The 20,537-nt window shown below is 40.5% G+C and overlaps 1 protein-coding gene across 1 annotated transcript in view; it reads right to left on the bottom strand.

Moving 5' to 3' along the window:
• Positions 1-20,537, bottom strand: part of LOC135915285 (uncharacterized) — a 297,520-nt gene that overhangs the window by 103,631 nt on the left and 173,352 nt on the right. Inside the window, exons 117-132 of the mRNA XM_070539179.1 lie at positions 19,434-19,654; positions 18,649-18,746; positions 17,450-17,558; positions 16,699-16,839; positions 15,457-15,570; positions 14,936-15,077; positions 14,253-14,468; positions 14,076-14,156; positions 12,549-12,674; positions 3,255-3,490; positions 2,944-3,047; positions 2,769-2,877; positions 2,464-2,595; positions 2,026-2,133; positions 834-969; positions 694-723 (exon numbers count right to left, since the gene is read on the bottom strand). Coding sequence (XP_070395280.1) covers positions 694-723; positions 834-969; positions 2,026-2,133; positions 2,464-2,595; positions 2,769-2,877; positions 2,944-3,047; positions 3,255-3,490; positions 12,549-12,674; positions 14,076-14,156; positions 14,253-14,468; positions 14,936-15,077; positions 15,457-15,570; positions 16,699-16,839; positions 17,450-17,558; positions 18,649-18,746; positions 19,434-19,654 — 2,103 coding nt within the window. The remainder of the gene's footprint in view (positions 1-693; positions 724-833; positions 970-2,025; positions 2,134-2,463; positions 2,596-2,768; positions 2,878-2,943; positions 3,048-3,254; positions 3,491-12,548; positions 12,675-14,075; positions 14,157-14,252; positions 14,469-14,935; positions 15,078-15,456; positions 15,571-16,698; positions 16,840-17,449; positions 17,559-18,648; positions 18,747-19,433; positions 19,655-20,537) is intronic.

The raw sequence follows: 20,537 nt of genomic DNA, 5'->3' as shown, positions 1-20,537 counted from the left end.
TAACTTTTTAAGGCGTGAGACATTATGACAGCTAGTTACACACTGAACTTTCGCTTTTGGCTTGGGTTTGTCTGAAAAGCAATCTATGAGAGTGAGAAATTTTGTTCCAAATAACCAATACACATTTTTTGGAGTTTGGATTCGCTGGAGTTTTTTCTACTGAAATACAGTCGAATCTCGATAATGCAAACTCGAAGAGGCCCAAAAATTTGTTTGAATTAAAAGAAGTTCGAATTTAAGGAAGCACTTGTTCTAGAAGTATTCGTGCACCATAGCACGATGCACTAACAGGGCGAGTGCACTAATTAAACAAAAAGAAAGAAAGAAAGAATGCATACCCAAATATACAAACATGACATGGCTTAAATTCAGTTGGTACAGTGTTGGCACTTGTAGCTTCACTTTCAAATAGAATATCTTCAGCTTTTTAACATTAAGCAGGGTACTCCTTTAAAAAAATATTCTGGCTGACATACATCAGAGCACGTATCTAATATATTGACTTCAAAAAAAAAAAAAAAGGGCAGCCTGGTGAAGCTTGACGCAGCACATGCCTTTGCGGCACAGTTGGCCCAACATTCCCAATGCTAAACTAATTGGCTTCGGCAAAAAGCATATAGTGACAACTGCTTAGAAGTCTGAATGAGTCATTACTATAGGCAGATGTTTCACTAAACCTTTCTCCAAGCTTACCATTTGTCAGCAAAGTATGTGGCACAGTTTCTGTGGAATGAGAAAATGAAGTGAAAAAAAAAGAAGCAGAAGAACGCTGAGTACAGAAGACCTTTGTTAGTGAAGCATCAATGACTTGCAAGGACAACACAGATCCTTACCTGTACCCCCATACTTGGCAATAGCAAGCATCCTGGAGGCAGCAGGTCGAGCAGAGCACTCATTATTCCAGTCCTCCCTTTCAATAGCAGTGGCCATCACACACATGCTAGGGTTGATCTGCTGGAATTTAGATAGCTGCAACAGAAATGTCCCCGGATTGCTTTGTCCAATCTGAACTACAACAGGCAAAGACAGTGCAACAATGCAGCCAGAAGAATTAACAGGAGGGTTAAATTGTGAACAGGAGCGCTTGTTCGGAACAATGCATTGGCGGATCCATAAATACTTTGTTTAGCGCAATACAACGGACACAAGAAAGGTGACAGGACAAGGCGTTACTCACAACTGACATCATTTTTTTACTGCATCACTCCTGTATACACAGCAGAAACTAGAGGAACATGCGCAGTGAGCACCATGTGCAGGAACCACAAACATCCGATCACAAGAGCGCACTCATGCGACAGAATCTAAAAACCATATTCAGAACTGTAGAAGTTTAAAGAAGGCACATTAATGCACTGTGACCCTAATGACTGTACGAAGAATGCTTCTGATAACTCTCGGGCGGTGGTATTGCAGCTCTTTTTCAAAATCGTGGTATCACGAAACATGGATTTGCACTTGCATATTTTACAATGTTGAGCCAAATGGGATCCTGTGCCTGTTGGTATAGATCGCTCATGTTTTCTAAGGCGCTCTAAGGCACTCGAGCCTTATAGCACACAGAGCACACGCGCTGCCCCCAAGCTGAACCTGGAAAGGGGGAAGCCAGCATACCAAACCTAGTGTTTCACTGACTGGGGAGAGGTCAATAGCCCAAGCTCGCCAGAAGGTAAAGCTTCTACAGGTCCCGGTGTACTTCGCTGAAGTTCAAAGATAACCTCTGTCAGCTCGCTCTCATGTCGACCTGTAATTTGCTATCACTGTCAGCATCTCAGTGTCCACAGCGACTCGGTGGAATGCTGTTTGACGTCGGTACCACAATGACCTTTGCCTCCGCACTTTGGCGAATATGCCAAAAGTAACAGTGCACAGCATTGCCACAAGTGCCGCTGAAAAGCTCCATGGGCTGGGTCTGCTTGACATGCTACAGTTAGGGCCTCTGTACTAATACAAAGGCTTAGAACTTCATATGTTGAAGTTAATATGAATGGTCAACAGTTTCTCCGCAAATTTGTACTCACATACCTTTTTTTCTATGCTGGTTTCATCTTCAAAAACAAGCACATTCTTGCTGGTCTTCAAATATGCTGAGGTTGCAGTATATCCCCTTTCCCCAGGCTCATCAGGACAGGTCTGGATTGTGAGAAACAAAGAAGCAGCAGGAAAATTGAGATATAGCCATGCACACAGTTCCAAGTTGCAACATACTATATCGAATTGCCAAACTCAGGCAGCTCCATTTAGCTGGCAGCTGTCCTTCATCAAGTGCACTTGAGCACTAATTACTGATTCCCGGCAAAGAAGAAAAATTTAGAGCAGTAAAATAAGTATCTAAGAGAATGTCTAACTGGCAAAGCTTTTGTTAAATATGTTGATGAAACATCGCTGCACAGATTTTCTCGCCATTTGTACCTCAAGGAAGCAAGCAATATTGATGCGTAAAAGAAGAAAAGTAATGCTTACTGCTGAAAACTTTTCCCAGTGTTCCTTGGCACAGTCTTGACCAAAGTCAGAACTACCACTTGCTAGCTCATATCGGCGAACTGCCAAATTCAGTGTGATGCATGGAACAAATTCACTTTCCTTTTTGCTTTTCTAGCAGATGGAGAAATAAGGGGAGAGCATTATCATCTGGTTCCCAAGTATTAGCATTAGCTTCTCAAGTCCACATAATTTTCTCAACATTTACAACATATAAAAGAACACTTACTTCACCAGAGAAAAGGGCAAAGCCATGGTTTTGGATGAATGTTCAAAAGTGCACTTACAAAGAATGTCTTGTCGAGCATGTCCAAGTCTTGATAGGTGATTGGCATAATTTTACAATGAGGAGATGGTACATAAGGATTGGTAAATAGGATTAGCCGGTCACATGAGCTAGAAAAGATTTTTCCGCAAGTTACTCCTTATCTAATAAAAACTGTGTAGAAGATACTGGCATACCTCTTCAACTTGAGAAAAGGATCAAAACTTGTGTTATAGCCCACACTCTGAACAGCAAGATATAGTTTCAGATGCATTTTTGTGTGGAGGTAGTTTCGAATGTCCTGCAACAAGAAGTTCCAGTCAGTAGCTTGAACAGTGCTTATCTAGCTCACTGCTGCACTATTTCCCTTTCTGTTTCCTTTGCTCCCTAGCATTTCAAAGACGCATAATTTTGCAAGCCATGTAGATATGGACGATGATTCTAATGGGCACATGCTTCGATAACCTACTGATTGAGGGGTACAACTGACAGCCGAGTAAGGACTTACCAATGATACATCATAGAGGCTATCCAAATGAACCACTGACGTGGCAAGTAGCATCACTCCATGAAGGGATTCAAACGGCTGATCCTCAGAGATGCTGTACATTAGGCGAGATACACCATCTTCTAAAAAGGTCTCACGTAGCTGTGTCAGCAAGTGCGAATGCATGGGGGCAGTTGCAATAATGAGGTGTTGAACATTGTACTGCTTGAGGGTCAGGAACTGGTACAGGGCAGCATCTAAGCAAAGTAATGATTAGCTTAGTTAAAGTCTGTGGTTATGCAAACATTCATAAGTTAACTGTTACAATGAGATAACACAACACAAATTCCCAGCAGAGCTAAAGGCACCACACTACGATGGCACAACCAGGTGATGTACACAGAACAAACAGAGAATCACTCCGTGCCGCTATCTAAAGGGATTAATGTTAACAGAGATTTTAAAAAATCATCTGTGGCATATATAGTACAAATCTACTCAATGAGCTGGATGACTCAACAAGGTGGACAATTACTTATACTGGAAATTGAAATGCATAATTGACTAAATAAAATTTAACTAATTACTTTAGCACACATACTGCAATATATGAATTGAAGGTGTTGTATATGTACCTGCTGTATGCTTTATATATGCTGTATTCTAAGCTATTCTTGTGGCCCTGCTGTGCCTGTTTAGCGTTTCGTGTAAGGTATCCACGTAAACATGCCGGGCACAGTGCGCCAGACGCTGTAGTTGTGTTTGTCTAGTGTTTCACATGGCATTTGGTGTCTTATTGCTAGGTGCTGCTCCCGTGTGCTCAGGCAGACGCTCTGTGTGTGGCATCATGAACAGATATGAATAAATGGTTCAATAAAATTTGTATCTCCATTCCTTTGAGATGTAACAATGCAATGATCTGGCAATGAGGATGGGATTCAACCACAAACTGAAGATGGCATCCATGGTCTGCAAGCTACCAGAGTTTGATCCCGACAGTGGTAGCTTTGATGTTTTCATCAAACGCTTTGACGTTTTCATCAAACGCTTTGAGCTGTACATTAAGGCTAATGAGGTCATCCAACTAAAGAGACTGCATTTGGTCCTGAACGCCACTGGAGAAAAAATTGTGGCAGAACCCATCTCATGATGACTGTTGACAGTAACGTGTTAGCATTGAATTAATATAGTGACACATCGTATGGCCACTGTCAAAATGAGTTATGTTCGTACATAACTCATGCATCATGCAGCAACCTGGTTCCTCCCTTTCTTCTGTTTGGACACCCCACACCGTCTAGTGGCACTGCCGAGAAGTCTACTTGTGGCTGCCGAGACAAGAAGCATGGCATGCCAGTGCGCGCAAATACTTACAATAATTCCCTCACTTGTCGTGCACTCAGTGGCACATATTCAGTGACTAAAGGTGGCAAGAGGTTCAATAAAGAATGGCACATACCCAGTGTAATCATGGAGCAGCTCACTAAAGCACTGGCATGAAAGACTTTCATTGAAAAGTGGCAAATACCTAGCACATTTATGGCACAGCCTGCTGATGCATCAGGTTGTTGTCCTTGAGGAGCTCTTGTGACGCAAATTCGATTCCGCTCGTATCAAATTTAAGGGATGTCTTTCGTCATTGTAAACCGGCACATTCCCAGTGGCACATACCCAGTTACCCAAGTTAGCGTCAAAGGCGTTCTTTGAAGAGCGGCGCACACCTACTGGCACATACTCAGTGACCCAAGTTGGCATTAAGGAGGTTCACTAGAGACCAGTATTGACCAAGAGGCATGTACCCACTGCTCCAAGTAGGTGTGAGAGTTTCATCAAACAGCGGTACCTACCCAGTGTTGTCCACTTCTCTACTCTTGTGTCCTGTCTGCACGCCTCACTTCTATTTTGCATTAGGTACCTACCCAGTCGCGCATATACATCGCGCATATACAGTGACCTGTGTCAGCGTAAAAGAGGTTCATTGAAGAGCAGCACATATGTAATGATTGCCACATACTCAGTGACCCAAGTTGGTCTGGTGGTTGGTTTCAGACCCTGTCAACTCCACACAGCAGCCCAATGCACTACACATTTGACCACAACCTACCCAGTGACAGGTAAGTGGGAAAATGGTTAGATACAAACATACATATTCAAACATAAATAGATAGAAACATAGATACATAGCCCCCAGAATGTGCGTGAAGTACCCCAAGAACGCCAATGCATGAAAGGCGTATGTCACCCTCCAAAGCCTGCTTCTTCCAAAAATGCCCAGCACAGCAACGTATAAGGAAGCAGTATCAGCACTGCAGAAGCACTACACTCCAAGGTGGTCTGTGGTAACAGAGAGCTATTGCTTCAATCAAAGAAAGCAAGCAACCAACGAAAGCATCGCGAACTTTGTGGTTGAGCTGAAGAAACTGGTAGCTCTCTGCAACTTCAACTACTTCCTGGAACACGCACTTCGGGACCATCTGATAGCTGGCCTGCATTGTAGATTACTGGCCATGGATGACACCAACCCCACCTGGGACTGCATTTGCAGCATTGCTATGGCCACGTAAATTGTTATGAAAGATGCCCTGGTAACGGCTTCAGAGAACAGTGTGAGATGCTCATTCAGTGGCAGCTACATCCATTGGCAAAGCAGGGCATTGGTGTTTCAACAGGAGTCGGACACAGCAGCATGCAGCAGGAACGACCCCAACTTGAAATCAAAGACTAGGGTGCCAAAGAATAAAACAACTTGTCATTGATGTGGTGAGCAGCATGTACCTGTAAGCTGTATGCTAATGAATACCAGTTGTTATAAATGCCAAAAAAAAGGACATGTGCCAAGAATGTGCAAATCTAGACCTGTGTATCAGGCTGTGAAAGGATCATCAGACAGCGAGTTGCTTACATTGTGACACACTGGTAATCAAGGCACGCCAGCCATTGTCATCAAGGTATGGTTAAACAGGAAAGAGGTATCCATGGAACTGTGCACAGGAGTGATGGTTTCCATTATATAAGAGGCAGAATGTGCAAAGCATTTTCCTATTGCTAACATCAGAGATGCGACTGTCAACCTCGTTACATGCAATGGCACGCGAGTTGATAACAAAGGAATCTCTGATGTTGAGGTGAAGTACCATGATCAGTGTTTTCAGCTGCATCTAGGAATTGCAAAAGAAACTGTAGGTGCAGAAATGACTATTTCGCTTGGCTGTGATGGGCTCACTGAAATCAAAACCAGATCGCATGAAGGATGCAGGTGATGACATTGAAAAAGGAAATGCCTTTGACTGACAAATAATGCGAAGTGCTTGAGCCATGTTACAGAGCGATAAAAGGCTTCAGGGCAAGCATTGTTAATAGAATGCTTGTTCTGTGTTCTGTAAGGCGTGATCAGTGCCATATGTGTTGTGTGAACAAGTCAAGCAGGTATTGGCGAACTTAGAAAAAGCTAGAGTCATTTACAGGGTGCGGCATGGTACTTGGGCAACACCAGTGGTGATCGTGCCAAAGAAATACAAGAAGCTTTGACTATGTGGTGATTAACATATAACAGTAAACCCTGCAACTGAGGTTGACCATTACTCTCCTCTGCCAGAGGACATTTTTGCAACATTACAAGGCAGAATTGTCTTCTCAGTTCTGGACCTTTCCAAGCCGTATTTACAGCTTGAGCTGGACAAGCAAGCACGAGAGCTGCTGCTTATCGATACACACCTGAAATTGTTTACGTTCTGGCATTTGCCATATGGCGTAGTGCGACCTATGCCAGTGTTACAGATGGTCCTGAACTAAATCCTACACGGTTTGCCAAGTGTCGCCTGGTACTTAGATGAAGACATCATCGTGGGCGGAACTAGACAACTGTACTATGGCAGGCTAGTGCAGGTGCTCGCAAGCCTTAGGAAACATGGCATAAGGATCAACTCCAAGAAAAGCTGTGCCAGCAGTAAATCAGGCATTTGAGACATGAAATCGACAAAAATGGGTTGCACCCCACGTGGAAAAAGTAGCAGCCTTAAAGAAGGCATCAAAGCTGGAAAATGTGACCCAGTTGAAAGTGTTTTAGGGCTTGATTAACTTCTACTCCAAATTTTTAGACTAATCTAGCTACAATTCTAGAACCGTGACTGGGCTTGTACGAAGCAACTCAATGGCATTGTTCAAGTCAATGTGAGGAGACATTTAACACTTGTAGAGAAATGCTGACCAATGAAAATGTTCTAGAGCTATACGATGTCAAAAAAAAAAAAACACAGCTAACATGTGACACATATGAATATGGCCTTGGCACTATTTTTTCGCACATGATGAATAGAACAGAAAAACCAATTGCATTTGCATCACAGTCACTGACATCCGCTGAACACAATTATGGTCAGATTGAAAAAGAACCCTTGAGCATTGCCTTTGGTGTCAAAAGGTTTCATAAGTACTTGTACAGGTGAACTTTTAATGCTTTGACAGAACATCAACCATTAACCAGACTCTCTAATCCAAATATAAAGCGCAGCGCCATTGTCGCTGCTAGGATACATCAATGGTTTGCATTCCTTGCAAACTAAGCTACAAGACAGCGCATAAGCCTGGGAAAGCAAATGGCCATGCAGATGCTCGAACCAGACTGCAATTGGCAGATTTTGAAAAGCACATGGAAGAAATTTAAAATTTTTTCCACGCTCGATTTTACCTTAACATCAAAATATATTCAGCATGAAACAATGTGTGATAAGCTGTTAACAGTTGTTCACGACACATGGCATGGCTGGCTAAAAGCTGTTTCTCAGGCACTGCAAGCTCTCTGTGCTTGGCACTTTGAATTTTCATTGAGGCTGGGTGCATAGTGTGGTCGATCAGAGTAAGTGTACCAAAGTGTTCATGTGGTACTGGCCTTGCTCCATGAACCGCATCTTGGAACCACGAAGATGAAAATGGTCACAAGGTCAATGATGTGGTGTCCAGGGATTGAAGAAGCACTCGAGCAAACGGTGCAAAAGTGCAGCATTTGTCAAAGTGTCCAAGTTGCAGCAAAGCCAGCACTGCTGGCTCCATGAAAATTCTGAGAAAACTAGGGGAGTGCTGATATCAAGTTTTCAGTTTCGAAGCAAGTTCGAATAATAAAGACCAAGTGTGGACCGAATGGAATATTTTTTGAATACGAATACTATTGGTTTTGCAAAAATGCAATTTTTTTGTTAACTAGAAGTACGAAGAAAAAAAGCAAGTTTACTGTACAGCAAATAAAGTACAGGAAATTATGCTTTAACAACTAATTTCACTTGATAATATCATAACTGCAGTTCTTTAATGTTGTCATGAAGGGAGACTTGTTGCTCAACCTGTTCAAGAAGCAGCAGCATCCTCCTGCATTTCCCAATATCTTTGGACACTGAAAAGAGCTGCTCACTGGACTCACTTGTGCCTGGGATCGGCAGTATCTCTTTGCATGCCAAACCGACAGGTGGAACTATGCTTACACCACCATTCACATGGATCTTTTTGGCCCAAAATTTCATCATGCACATACTTTCCAACCACTGCTTGTGGCAGTGAAAATTGCTGCTGGCTGATGAGCTTATCAAATTCTTTCTGCAGTGCTGATGTGGAAGGAGCCTCTTCAGAAGCTTTCTTTGTTGAGGACATATCTGGGTTTCTTGGTGTTGAAGTCTTCCTTGCTTCTTTTAAAGCCAGGACTTTAATCAGCTTGCCATTGAAGCATCCTGGTGGTACTAAGCTACTTTAGAATGAGGGCTTAAAAACATTTCCAAACTTGTTACTTCATCAAATTTGCTGTTTGGAAACAGTGTTTTTTAGGCACTTAGCCAGATTGGTAGCAGATAGAGATTTCAACCTGAAAGCTGGTGTTGTCCAGATGCATGCAGAGGCAACACAGGGTGGCTACTTGAACTGACAGTGCCAGGCAGTAATAAGTACCTGCAGGGGCCCCATGACAGTGCCCTTTCTTACTTTTGATATGCTTCACTGTAGAAATTTATGCTTCACCGCAATACCTTTTGTATGCCTTGCCACATAAAACAACTGTGCTGTGGCGAAGATGACTTAAAAACCAACACCAGCAATCTTTAAGGGTTTGAATACTCTGAATAGTAAAAGTGTCTTTCAAATTGAATCGAATATTTGAAGTTCAGAATATTTGCACACTACTAGTGAAAGTCTATGGGAAAGAGTGATTCTGTATTTTGCTGATAAAGAAGGGAAAATCTTCATGTTAGCAGTGGATGTGTACAGTAAGTGGTTGGAAATTAAAGTATTGAGCATGACAACAGCACATAAGACAGCTGAGGTTGTTAGATCTATGTTTGCTGCACATGGTCTAGCTTTGGAAATTGTAACATATAATGGCCCACAATTCCGTGCAGCTGACTTTGAAGACTTTCTGAAAGCTCACGGCATAAAGCACACATGCACCCCTCCATACCACCCACAGTCTAATGGGTTTGGGAACATGCTGTACAGGCTATGAAGGCGGGGCTATTAAAACAACTGCTGGAAGATGGAGAAAATTGCAGCACACAGATGTTACAGCACAGAGCTGACAATTTTTTACTCTGTTATCGAACAAAACCACACTTTCACAGGAAAGACACAGGCAGAATTGCTTCTAAGAAGGAAATTGTAGACCCGGTCGTCCTTATTGAAATCAAGTCTGACAAGTGCCATGGCTGAGAAAACAGAAATGTGAAACGGTCTGCTGATAAGCAGTGATCGAAGCCGTGAGGAGCAATGCCTAGCAACAAGAAACCAAATGCCACACGAAATATCAAACGAAACAACCACAGCATCTGGTGCGCTGCACCTGGTGTTTTCCCATGGACGCACAGCATGAAACATATATAAAGAATACAACAGGCACATATATATAACAGAACGCAATGATGTCACAAGGCACATACACTTAGAACAAATTTTCAAACTAGCACCAGGTTTGAGATAAGCACTGTCAAACATGTGGTAAAAAATTTATTGCCTGCGAGGACAAACATGCAGTGGTGACTCAGAAGGGTTTGGGTGCGAGCTAGTTAGTACGGATCATTGATATTTAAAACAGCGCTAAAAAAACACACGGACAAGGGAGGACACTGGACAGCGCTCGTCCAGTGTCCTCCATTCTCCATGTGTGTTTTTGGCACTGTTTTAAATATGAATGCAGTGGTTCCATCCAGCGACATGGTTTGTTAGGAAGTTAAATGCAACACTTATTTTTTAATGCTCATCTTTTCAGGCAGTCGTTAATGTCTTGTTGCCATGTCAAATTTGACAAGGACAGACATTGGTGAGTGAACAAGCTTCCCTACAAATTTCCAACATTCAGGCCCAATGCTCAAGTCTGAAGAAGCTACTAAAGCTTTTTTTTACCAGTGCCAGTTGTGAGAGTGACATCGCTTGTCTTAAAGGCTCGCTCTAAACAGTCGGGAATTGCTGGTATACTTGACAACGCCAAAGACAAAAAAAAATAAAAAAATCACAGGGTCTCTTTATCCCTAAGACGACTTCAAGGCGAAAGCCCAAGTGTGGATGCATTAAAGACGGACACATGATGCACACATCCCCCTTAATTCGCTGTCTACTTCGCTTACTCATCCCTCTTAATTCGTTTAGTCATTCCTCTTAATTCCAAAAGTCCAGGGTTTGACTCCTACCCAAGGTTGTGGGTTCAAGTATCTTAATTAACTATACAGTATCTAAATTAATAGTACTTTAATTTACATTGTCTTCATTAACACAAAAAGTGTGGGTTCAAGTACTTTAATTAACCATATCTTAATTACATGTGTCTTAAGTAACTTCACCTTAATTACCACCAAAGGCGGTATGTTAAAGGTCTAGGGTATGACTGCAACTAAAGGCCAAGGGTTCGACTGCCACCAAAGGTTATGGGTTCGAGTGCCTTAGCTCTATCATAATTAACTGTGACTGAATTAACATTGCCTTCATTAACACCAAAGCTCATGGGTTCGACTCCCACAAATGGTAGTTGTTCAACTCTCAACAAAGATTGAGGGTTTGTAGCCTTTTTGTACATTTTGTGTCGTCAGCACTTTTTCGCTCAAGGTCGACCGACTGATGAGGCATATAAGGCTTTCGCTTTAATAATGCAGTCAAGCTAACATTGTTAAAGCCATTAACTGCTAATAACTAGCTACTGAAAGTGGATTTTCTGTCCTAGTAGTATGGTAACTGAGTGGAACTACACTTAAATAGTATTACTAGCACTGCTTTTTAAAGGTACACCAAGAGCAACACACAAATGACTTTAGGTTGGCAGGCTACTCTATCAGACTCTCCCTACATATCTTTGATGAAAAAAAAAAAAACGGAGCTTATTAATGGAAAAAAAAAAGGTAGACACCAAGCTTCTTTTTTATGTGTGTGTGTGTCTAAGCATTGGCACTGATGAAGTCAGCCTCACATTAAAATATTTAATACAATTTTCGTGCAACTGGGCCCCTTTTGTGTAAATAGGCCATAATAGTTGTGAGGTTGAAAAACTGCTTAATTTAGAACGCAACATAGTCCATTTTCTTAGAGTGAGTGACCAATTAGCACCGTGCAAATGTCACAAGCACCTTATGCAGGAAGGTGGCGCTACCATACACCTCGTCTTTCAATCCATCCTGGCTAATGGAATGGCCCCTCATGAAAACCTCGGCTTAGCCTGCGATTCCAAAGTATAATCAACCAATGTACATCAATTCATTATCTCTTCAAAGAAACACTAAAGAGCAACCCTAAATTTAGTCTGCTGAAGCACTTTTCCAAGACTCAATTTGCATTTGGCGACTTATTTGAGACTTATTTGGCAGACAACACTTAGCCCTAAGTGAAGAAAATGAAACAAAAGGTTTCCTTTCTAGAATTTTGCACTAAGACATCATCATTGGCACATAGCTTGAGATACAAAAAGAAATTTCATGTAATTTCACAGAATTTTCAAAGCAGTTTTTTCACATTAATTTGCCTATATTCATTAAAAAATGTATTCACAACTCATTACATTCAATGCTTGGCTTTTTAATAATAAATGATAATTTATTGATAAACTGTTAACTAATTCTGAGCAGACGCTATCTAAATGTCATGAGGACCTAGTGCAGAACTTTAATGCCATTTTTCATTTTTGTGTTTTCCCTGGATTAGCAAGACTGCACTCATGGTAAGACTGATGTTAACGGTATTCTAGATGGTTTTTTACCAATACAGATTACTTTCTCCCATTCTTCATCAGTCTCCCCTTGAAACAATATGAGTGATTAATTAAAGACTAGCAGAGATAGTACACTTTTATGCCATAGTTACCATCATTTATGTAGAAGCGATCATTGCTGGCGTGGTGCATAAGGCCCATGTAAGCCATGTAGGGGCACATTTGTGCCACAAGGGGCAAGTTGGGGAGCCGACGAGAAAACAAACAGATGATGAACACTGTAAAGCAGAACAGATGGTTAATGTTTAGCTACCAGTGTTTATTATTAGTATATAATCAAATCAGAGCCATATAATTTGTAGTATCAGCCATGCCTTGTAATTTTCTCATATGTTATATTGTACAAGCACCTTGCTGTTCACATTACTAATAACCTTTCAACTTCATGGTGTGTACATGTTATCCAAGAAACAATGCCAATTAATCTCAGTTACATGCTGGAATGCTGCACACAGTTTACTGAAATTAGCTTTTTATAAAAGCATCCACAATAATCTTTCTTGGAAACACATTCTTAATTGTGCAACTCTTATGTTCTGTGGCCGCTGCTGATACAATGGCTTCATTTCTGCGAAAAGAACACTCAACCTACGAAGCCTTTCACAACACTAAAAGTGTTCTAGTCTTCACATTTTCTCACAAAAGTTAACATCTCACACTGTATGCGTGCATGTGCATTCATGTATGCGCATGTGTGTGTGCACATTTGTGCCATTCCTCGATCAAGGTACTTGAGATAAGTAAATCTTGACACCTTGCAGTGTGTTATCTACGATTTCTTTATGAACTTCTTTATAAATTTAGGTTGTAAGGAAACTGTTCAGCTGAATATTCTAAGCTGGTATGGGTTTCCATGAATGAAGGGGCAGACTAGATATTCATTAGGCAAGAACATACAATTATCTAATGATAAACTTTCCACTGCTCAGCTATCTAGTTCAATGTCATTAGTTATCATATCAGTCGGGCATAAATAATACAATACCTATGCCTTGTATGTAAGCTAGCCAAAGTAAATTAGTCACACTAGTGTTCACATTTCATTATCGGTATAAGCAACAGTACCAAATTTAATGAAAAACAAATTAAATCTTCATGAACCGACTAACAGCATAAACGATGCACATAACAAAGAATGCAAAAGGCACAGCTAATTGTGTGCAGTAGTGCAATGGTGATTGCCCACTGTCATAAAATTTTTGAGTTCTGAAAGTGCACACACCAGAAATACTGTACAAGAGCACTTGGAATTATGACTATTGTAACTTCCAAAAACTCTTTGTGCTGCAGTATTTTTTAGGATGCCTACTAAAGGCTAAACATATTCCAATAATTGACTGCTGCTATCTGGTTGATTGAAAACAAAAGTGGCTTGGAAAGTATGGAAGACTGCAAATGGTGATTCAGAGAACACAATGCAAGTTTTGGTTTCTGTTCAGAATCAAGCATCAATGCTCCTTCCAACTAGTCTAAACTGTGTAGGTGTACATTAGGTCTTCTGACCAAATGTGGATGAGCAGTGCCACTGTAATAAAACCACATGTTTCAAACAAGGACAGAGTATTTCCATCTCTCTTCTATTGTCAACCATGCCTTCTATTTCACAGAAAGTGCCATACCTCCTTTGGTGTTTTGTTCTCTTTTCATTGGCCGTTCTTCTCGCTTCTGATTTGGTTTCTGTGACTGCGGGTGTTTTCGTACTTGAAGACATGGAAGAAAACATGCAATAACAATGGTTATCTTAACTGCAAGTTCTCCTTATTAAAAGTAGTAGCGTTATCAAAAATGGTAGCTACTTGTGTGCTCCCCATGCACTGGTGTGGTTGTGTACTCCATGTGCGCTGCTGTGCTGGTGTGCTCCACTTGCACTGGTGTGGTCGTGTACTCCACCTGCATTGGTGTGGTTGTGTTCTCCACGTACACTGGTGTGGTTGTGTTCCCCACAGGCACTGGTGCAGTTGTGTTCTCCACGTGCACTGGTGTGGTTCTGTCAGACTGTGCGCTCACTGCATCTGGGAAGAGTGAGAGGAAGTTGTAACAGTTTGCTCAGTGCAAGGATTGGCGGAGAATGGCAGACATTGTTTCATGTGGGCACTGCACACAGCTATGAGTACAGTAGGCACAATGTAAAGGACGGGAAGGCCATATGAGGACATGGTAGTGGCAGCACTTCATTTCCAGTAAGTTGGTTCATACAAGGTACATTAAAGAACTTCATGTTGGAAAAGTGTCATGAGATGCCTTAATACCACATTATACATATTTCATAATAGGCAATACAGGGCCTGCCAAAGGAAGGACACAACTTGCTTGATACAAATTTTTAGTCCCATTAGGAAAACAGATGAAATGTTAATATGGTCACTCAGTATGAGCTTTAAAGTTTACTGTTGAATGTGCAAACAGCTTGCCTTTAATTACTATGTTATGCACAGGCATTCAGAAGAGGTTGACATGCTCACAAACAAAATCAAAGCACCTGCTGTTCTGTTGAGTTGTGAAGATATCATTTTAAGTCTCGTAACAGGCTGTCTAGCACTGCAATCCCCTGTCCAGTCTTCGTACTCCACGTAGAAAGCAGTAAAGCAGCCCTGCTTGAGTTTCTTCATAAACATGATCACCTAAATATTGAATAGAAGAAAACATAAATTGCTTTGTAACTGCAAGAATAACTGCTGATTGGCTTTAAGTACAGTTGCTTAAGTTACTTGTGTATTTTTTCTGCCCCTATAAATGCCTTTGCAATACCAATAGTTCAAAACAGTTTAGTCCATGCATATAAGGCTATCCTTGAGCTGCACGAGAAGCAAATTCAATCTTTTAGTAAAGCCAAAACCATTTATTCAGCCAAAAGTACAATTCTGTGACATATGTAGTGCACATTTGAATACAGACTGTCCCTATACACTCAATGATTCCACAGTTTGGGTACTCATAACATATCATAGTCTTCAACTACACGCAGGAAGAATATTTAAGACTATACAGCCATTCACTTACCTGCTCTACCACGACTCTTTCATCTTGAAATGAATATATCATAGAGCCATTTCTCTGTATCGATTTGGCATACTTGGTGTCATATTCCGTCTGCATTTTTGGATTAGGGCATGTCTAGAACAAAAGTAAGGCCTTTGCAATATTAAGAAATTTCACTAACAACCAGCAGCTCTTATATTTTCAGACTATTGAGAAGGCAAATGACTGTAACATGTTTGCAGTACCATGGTTAGAATCCACAAAAGCTAGAAGAAGCAGAGTTTGTACGAACATTGTGGTGTGGCACAGCAGCTGTGACGTACTGCCATGATTGCAAAACAAAGAAACAGCATGCACAAAACTTAAAAAGGTCGTGAAATTACTTTCCCTTCTTTTAGTATGAACAGCAGTTATGATCTAGGGAATGAGAAATCGTGTTCATTTGTCACATTTTGGTTCAGGCTTGGCAAGACTTAATATGCAACTACAAAGAAACTAGATATTCAAGCATGTGGGCCTTGAATCGAACAAACAATCTTGCAGTCTCAAGCCTGGTATTGTAACCCTTACACCGCTGCTTCACACAAGTAAACAGATAATGATTGTCTTGGGTGCTCAGAAACACCAACGGTTTTCTGTCATGCTCATCTTGGGCACCATACCATGTTGTTGATCAAAACATGGTGCCTGGAACATTTGTGTATGTGGTGCACTCTTCATTTTCTCTGCCAGCATTCACATTGCTCAGCATGTGTTACCTGCAAGATTTACAGGTTTAAATAAGAAAGAGAGAGAAAGAAATGTAAAGTTGCAAGCAAGCTGCATGCTTCTTTACATTGCGGGGTCTTCTAGCTGACCTGGAGTTTAAGGGAGCCCTTCAGGTGGTACTGGAATTCTCTTAAAGTTTTTCAGTTGTATTGGCAAACTTTTCTTAATTGAGATAGCATAAGATTCTCTCAATTTATGGAGGTGTTAGGGCTTATAACTGCTGTTCACATTGCCACTGGACAACTTCACAAACCAACATGGTGACTGCATACAGGTGTGGCTCAGGCCGTGGAGAAGTTTGTAGAGCTGAAAGTTGCCTGATACCAAGTTTCAAGAACTTCTTTGAAGTTTCAAGTCCCCCCACCAGGAGATTTCTAATGACTTAGCTAAACTGAAATCTTCATTCAAAGTGATGTTCACTAATGTGAGATTTTACGCATATGGACAGAAAAAGATTTGCAGAAAAAAGATGAGCAGAAAAAAAAACCTACTTACATTGGCATAGCCTATCCAGCGTTCCCCGTCGCAAGAAGAACCAATGGTGTATGCAGTGCTGTTCAGGTGGTACTCAGCCACAGCCATAGGCAGAGACAGACCAACTGCTGTCTCAAAGTCAGACTCCCGTGCCAGTGCCGCCTGAAATGAGGTTTATATTACAAACCAGGCAGCTGTCTCAGAATTTAGGCGTTAGAGGATTTACAGGATTTCCACTTCAGTTCATATATTTTGGAGTTTGCTGAAACACTCATGTGACGGTAAACGCATACTTAGACAGATAGTTTTGTTGGCTAGTTTTTGATAAATAAAAACAAAAAAGTTGTCAGTAATTAAAAATACAAAGCAACAGTTCATCCCTGTAACCAAAACGTAGATAGTGGACAAGCATTACTGCATTTTGTACATTAAACGAAAAACAAAAAAGCCAAGAGGGGTTGAACTATACAGAAATTATAATGCTTGCTCTGATTTCATAGTGCATTGATGATGAATGTAGAAAATAATGTGTGTTTAAAGAAAATATAGCATTTTATGTTTTGAAGAAAGGATTAAATACTAAGATCCAGTGAAAAACCTTACCACCTGTCGAAGGCAAGTAAGAAATCTTAAGCTCATGATTAGTCTAATAAGAATGTTACTGCAGCATAACTACCAGCACTTAGTCATTTAGCCAATTAAAGACGCAAATGCACATTCATTTACAGAACAGAATCAGCATTCTTGTTTAGTATTAGTAGCCATAGCTTACTAAATTTTCATAATCTTGTTGTTCAATTGGCTTCAAGAAAGGATCGGTGATGACACATTTTGATGGCACAGAGTAATGATGCTTCACAAGGACCAGCACATCACATTTTCTGAAAAGAAAAAAAAAAGGGGGGAGGGGAGAATCAGGCGAAGACAAATGTCAAGTACTACAATTTTCAGAGAACACCTTGGCTTAGTCAACAATTGAAGGTTGCATTTCTAACAAGTACAGCACCAAGCAAGTCATTTAAACCAGTCTGCGCTTTTACTGCAGCTCATTTATGCCTTTTGACATATTTCATTTGAAACATCAAGACGTCCTTGCTGATCATTGCATTGACAATTTACTTATCTCTATGTGCAATGATAGGTATGTTTCTCTAGGCTCCCAACTTTTGCTGTTTTTGCATTGCGACACATACTATGGTCATTAAAAAATAATCATGAGTGATCACAAGCAACTCCAGCTCATGGTCACAAGAGTTGAAAGGATGCCAGCATCCCTTCAACTCTTGTAACCATAAGCCGCAGTAAGTGTTCATGTTTTTTTACTTTTTTTAGCCTTTTACAGTGCTAATTTTCCTCTTAGCAATGGGAATCCCACAGTGACAAAGTTCTATCTAGCCCAACTTTCTCCATTAAATACTTGTAGTAAGTGCTGCATGACTCAGGAAAAGAAGCAAGAGCACATTGCATGGTAAGCACTCATGCCAAAGAGATTGTTACAGTGCTAACATCTCAGTGTACTCTTTAAAATCATCTTAGCATACAAAAGCACCATAGGTCCCCACCTAACATATTGGATGCTCCTGTTTTGCAATATTCCTGTTTCTAGCTTACTTAGAAGCCGCGTGAATATGTATTTACATCAAAGTATACCTACTGCTTTATGATCTTTTTCATAGCCGGCTAGATGTTTTTCACACTGGTATCATGCAAGATGAAACTGTCAGACCAGGGGCTTTATTCTCGGTTAATCACGTTAGAGATATAACATTCAGTGTGCGTTAATTGGATAAGCCAGTGAACATGATGTCCGTCACTCCAATTAGGCACCACGTCGCAAGCACTCGCAAGCACTTTCGTTATGAGAACATGAATGTGCATGTGAAAGTGTAAGCAAGATAGGGACAGGCAATCATGGGGATACCACTGCACTTTATTGCTTAGGTGCGCAAGAGCACATGCAAGGAAACTCACTTTGCAAACTTGAGTAGCTGTTGTAAATCATTCACACTTGTCAACCCAACAAGAAGCATGACATGATTCGCAGCTGGGCTGAAGAACTGCCATACTTTCTGGGCAAGAGAGAGGAGGCAAGATTACCTTTATTTTTCTAAATAAGATATTGTAATGCAATAAAGTTATGTTATACAGGATATAAATTAATGTATAAAATATTACATAGAATAGTGTGTGTGTGTATATATATACTGAAAAGATTTTGCGCCAAAAAACAACACACACAAGAAGAAAGACGACGACACCACGGGTGCTCGTGGTGTCGTCGTCTTTCTTCTTGTGTGTGTTGTTTTTTGGCGCAAAATCTTTTCAGTATGCAAGATCACCAACTAGCCCAGCAGCTAACTCTTCTAAAGTATGTATATATATATATATATATATATATATATATATATATATATATATTTTTTTTCTTCGCTGTACTAGAACTTTACACAAGTCATATTATTTAAAAGCTTACAAGGAAGGCATCCGAGAAAGAAAGAAAGAAAGAAAGAAAGAAAGAAAGAAAACATTGGAAACAAGTATTGAGAGTTTGGAAAGAGAAAATGGAAAGTCGGTTTATTTACAGATGTATTCAAGCAAAAGGATCCTGAATAATTCCTGTGCAGACTGGCACAACAAGTTTTGCCATACACTTAGACAGTTCAACTATAGAAACAGAAAAGTATTAGGTATTAGGTATGAGGTAAAAAAAAGAAAATGTTAGAGCTCATCTTTATTTTCCTACATTTGAGTCTCACCTCGTACAGACCATACGCTTCAGCCATTGGGACGTCGGGGAAGAAGAAGGCCAGCCCAGATATATTGGCCAGCTTTATCTTGTTTCTAAGTAGCTGAAGGTGATCTTCAAGTTGAAAATCTTCAAATCGCATGAGACTCTTCACAGCATGAGGCTCTGGTGCAAACAACAATCCTTTCACCCTGTCTCTGTCCAGAGCAACAAGCTGGTCATAACCCAGATCTAAGGTAAGAAAGCACTATCAGATAAGGTCCTAGTGAGAAATGGTTGCCATGTGTTATTTAGTCACTTAGAACCATTGAGTCGACTCTACAATATGAGCATGCTGCCAAGTTGAGATCCACAGAATGTTTTGTTGTCATTGTTTCCATTTTTATTACTATGATGAAGTATTTAACTGTTGTCAAATTTTTTCCTACATTTCTCTCTTCTGCCTCCTTTTCTTTATTAGTGTAATTTATAATTATTACGGTATAAACCACCAGCTCACTTGCTGATGGTTTATAACACAACATGGTGGTTTGAGGATCAAGAACATGCTGGTCCGGTTCATGGCTGGAACAACAGCACATAATTTTGTTTCTGTTGCTTTGTTGGCACATTGATGGCTAATAACAAGAGTTTGCCAGGATTAGAGAGAGCGATGGGTCAGCCAAAACTTTGATGACGCCAACAATTAACACAAGCTTAACAGCTTATTTTTTTTTATGTGCAGAAGAGAGCTCAACAATAAAGGCATTGACATAAACAGTTTGTAATACAGTAATTCAATAAACAATCTACAAGCTCTATTTCATGCACATTCAGATGGCTATTAATTACCACAGTTACATAACTTACCAAGCATGACAAATATCATAAGTAAAATAAAGTACCACAAATAAATCAACAATATTAAATGCTGGACATTTATCGTTATTGCTGTGCTACAGTTAAAAAGAATAAAAGTTGCTGAGTTAACAGTCATACACAGCCAGAATATATTCAGATCACATGGCTACCAAGTGCTGTGTATTGTGCCAGCTAATTAAGAAGAAATCTTTTATATGCTACCTTCTAGAAAAAGCATAGCCCATTATGAAGGTGCACTGCAAGGTATGCGAAT

The sequence above is a fragment of the Dermacentor albipictus genome, chromosome 5 (genome assembly GCF_038994185.2).
Source record: "Dermacentor albipictus isolate Rhodes 1998 colony chromosome 5, USDA_Dalb.pri_finalv2, whole genome shotgun sequence".
Classification (NCBI taxonomy): domain Eukaryota; kingdom Metazoa; phylum Arthropoda; class Arachnida; order Ixodida; family Ixodidae; genus Dermacentor; species Dermacentor albipictus.
Note: the sequence above shows the minus strand (reverse complement) of the source record. Positions and strands in the feature narration are given on the sequence as shown.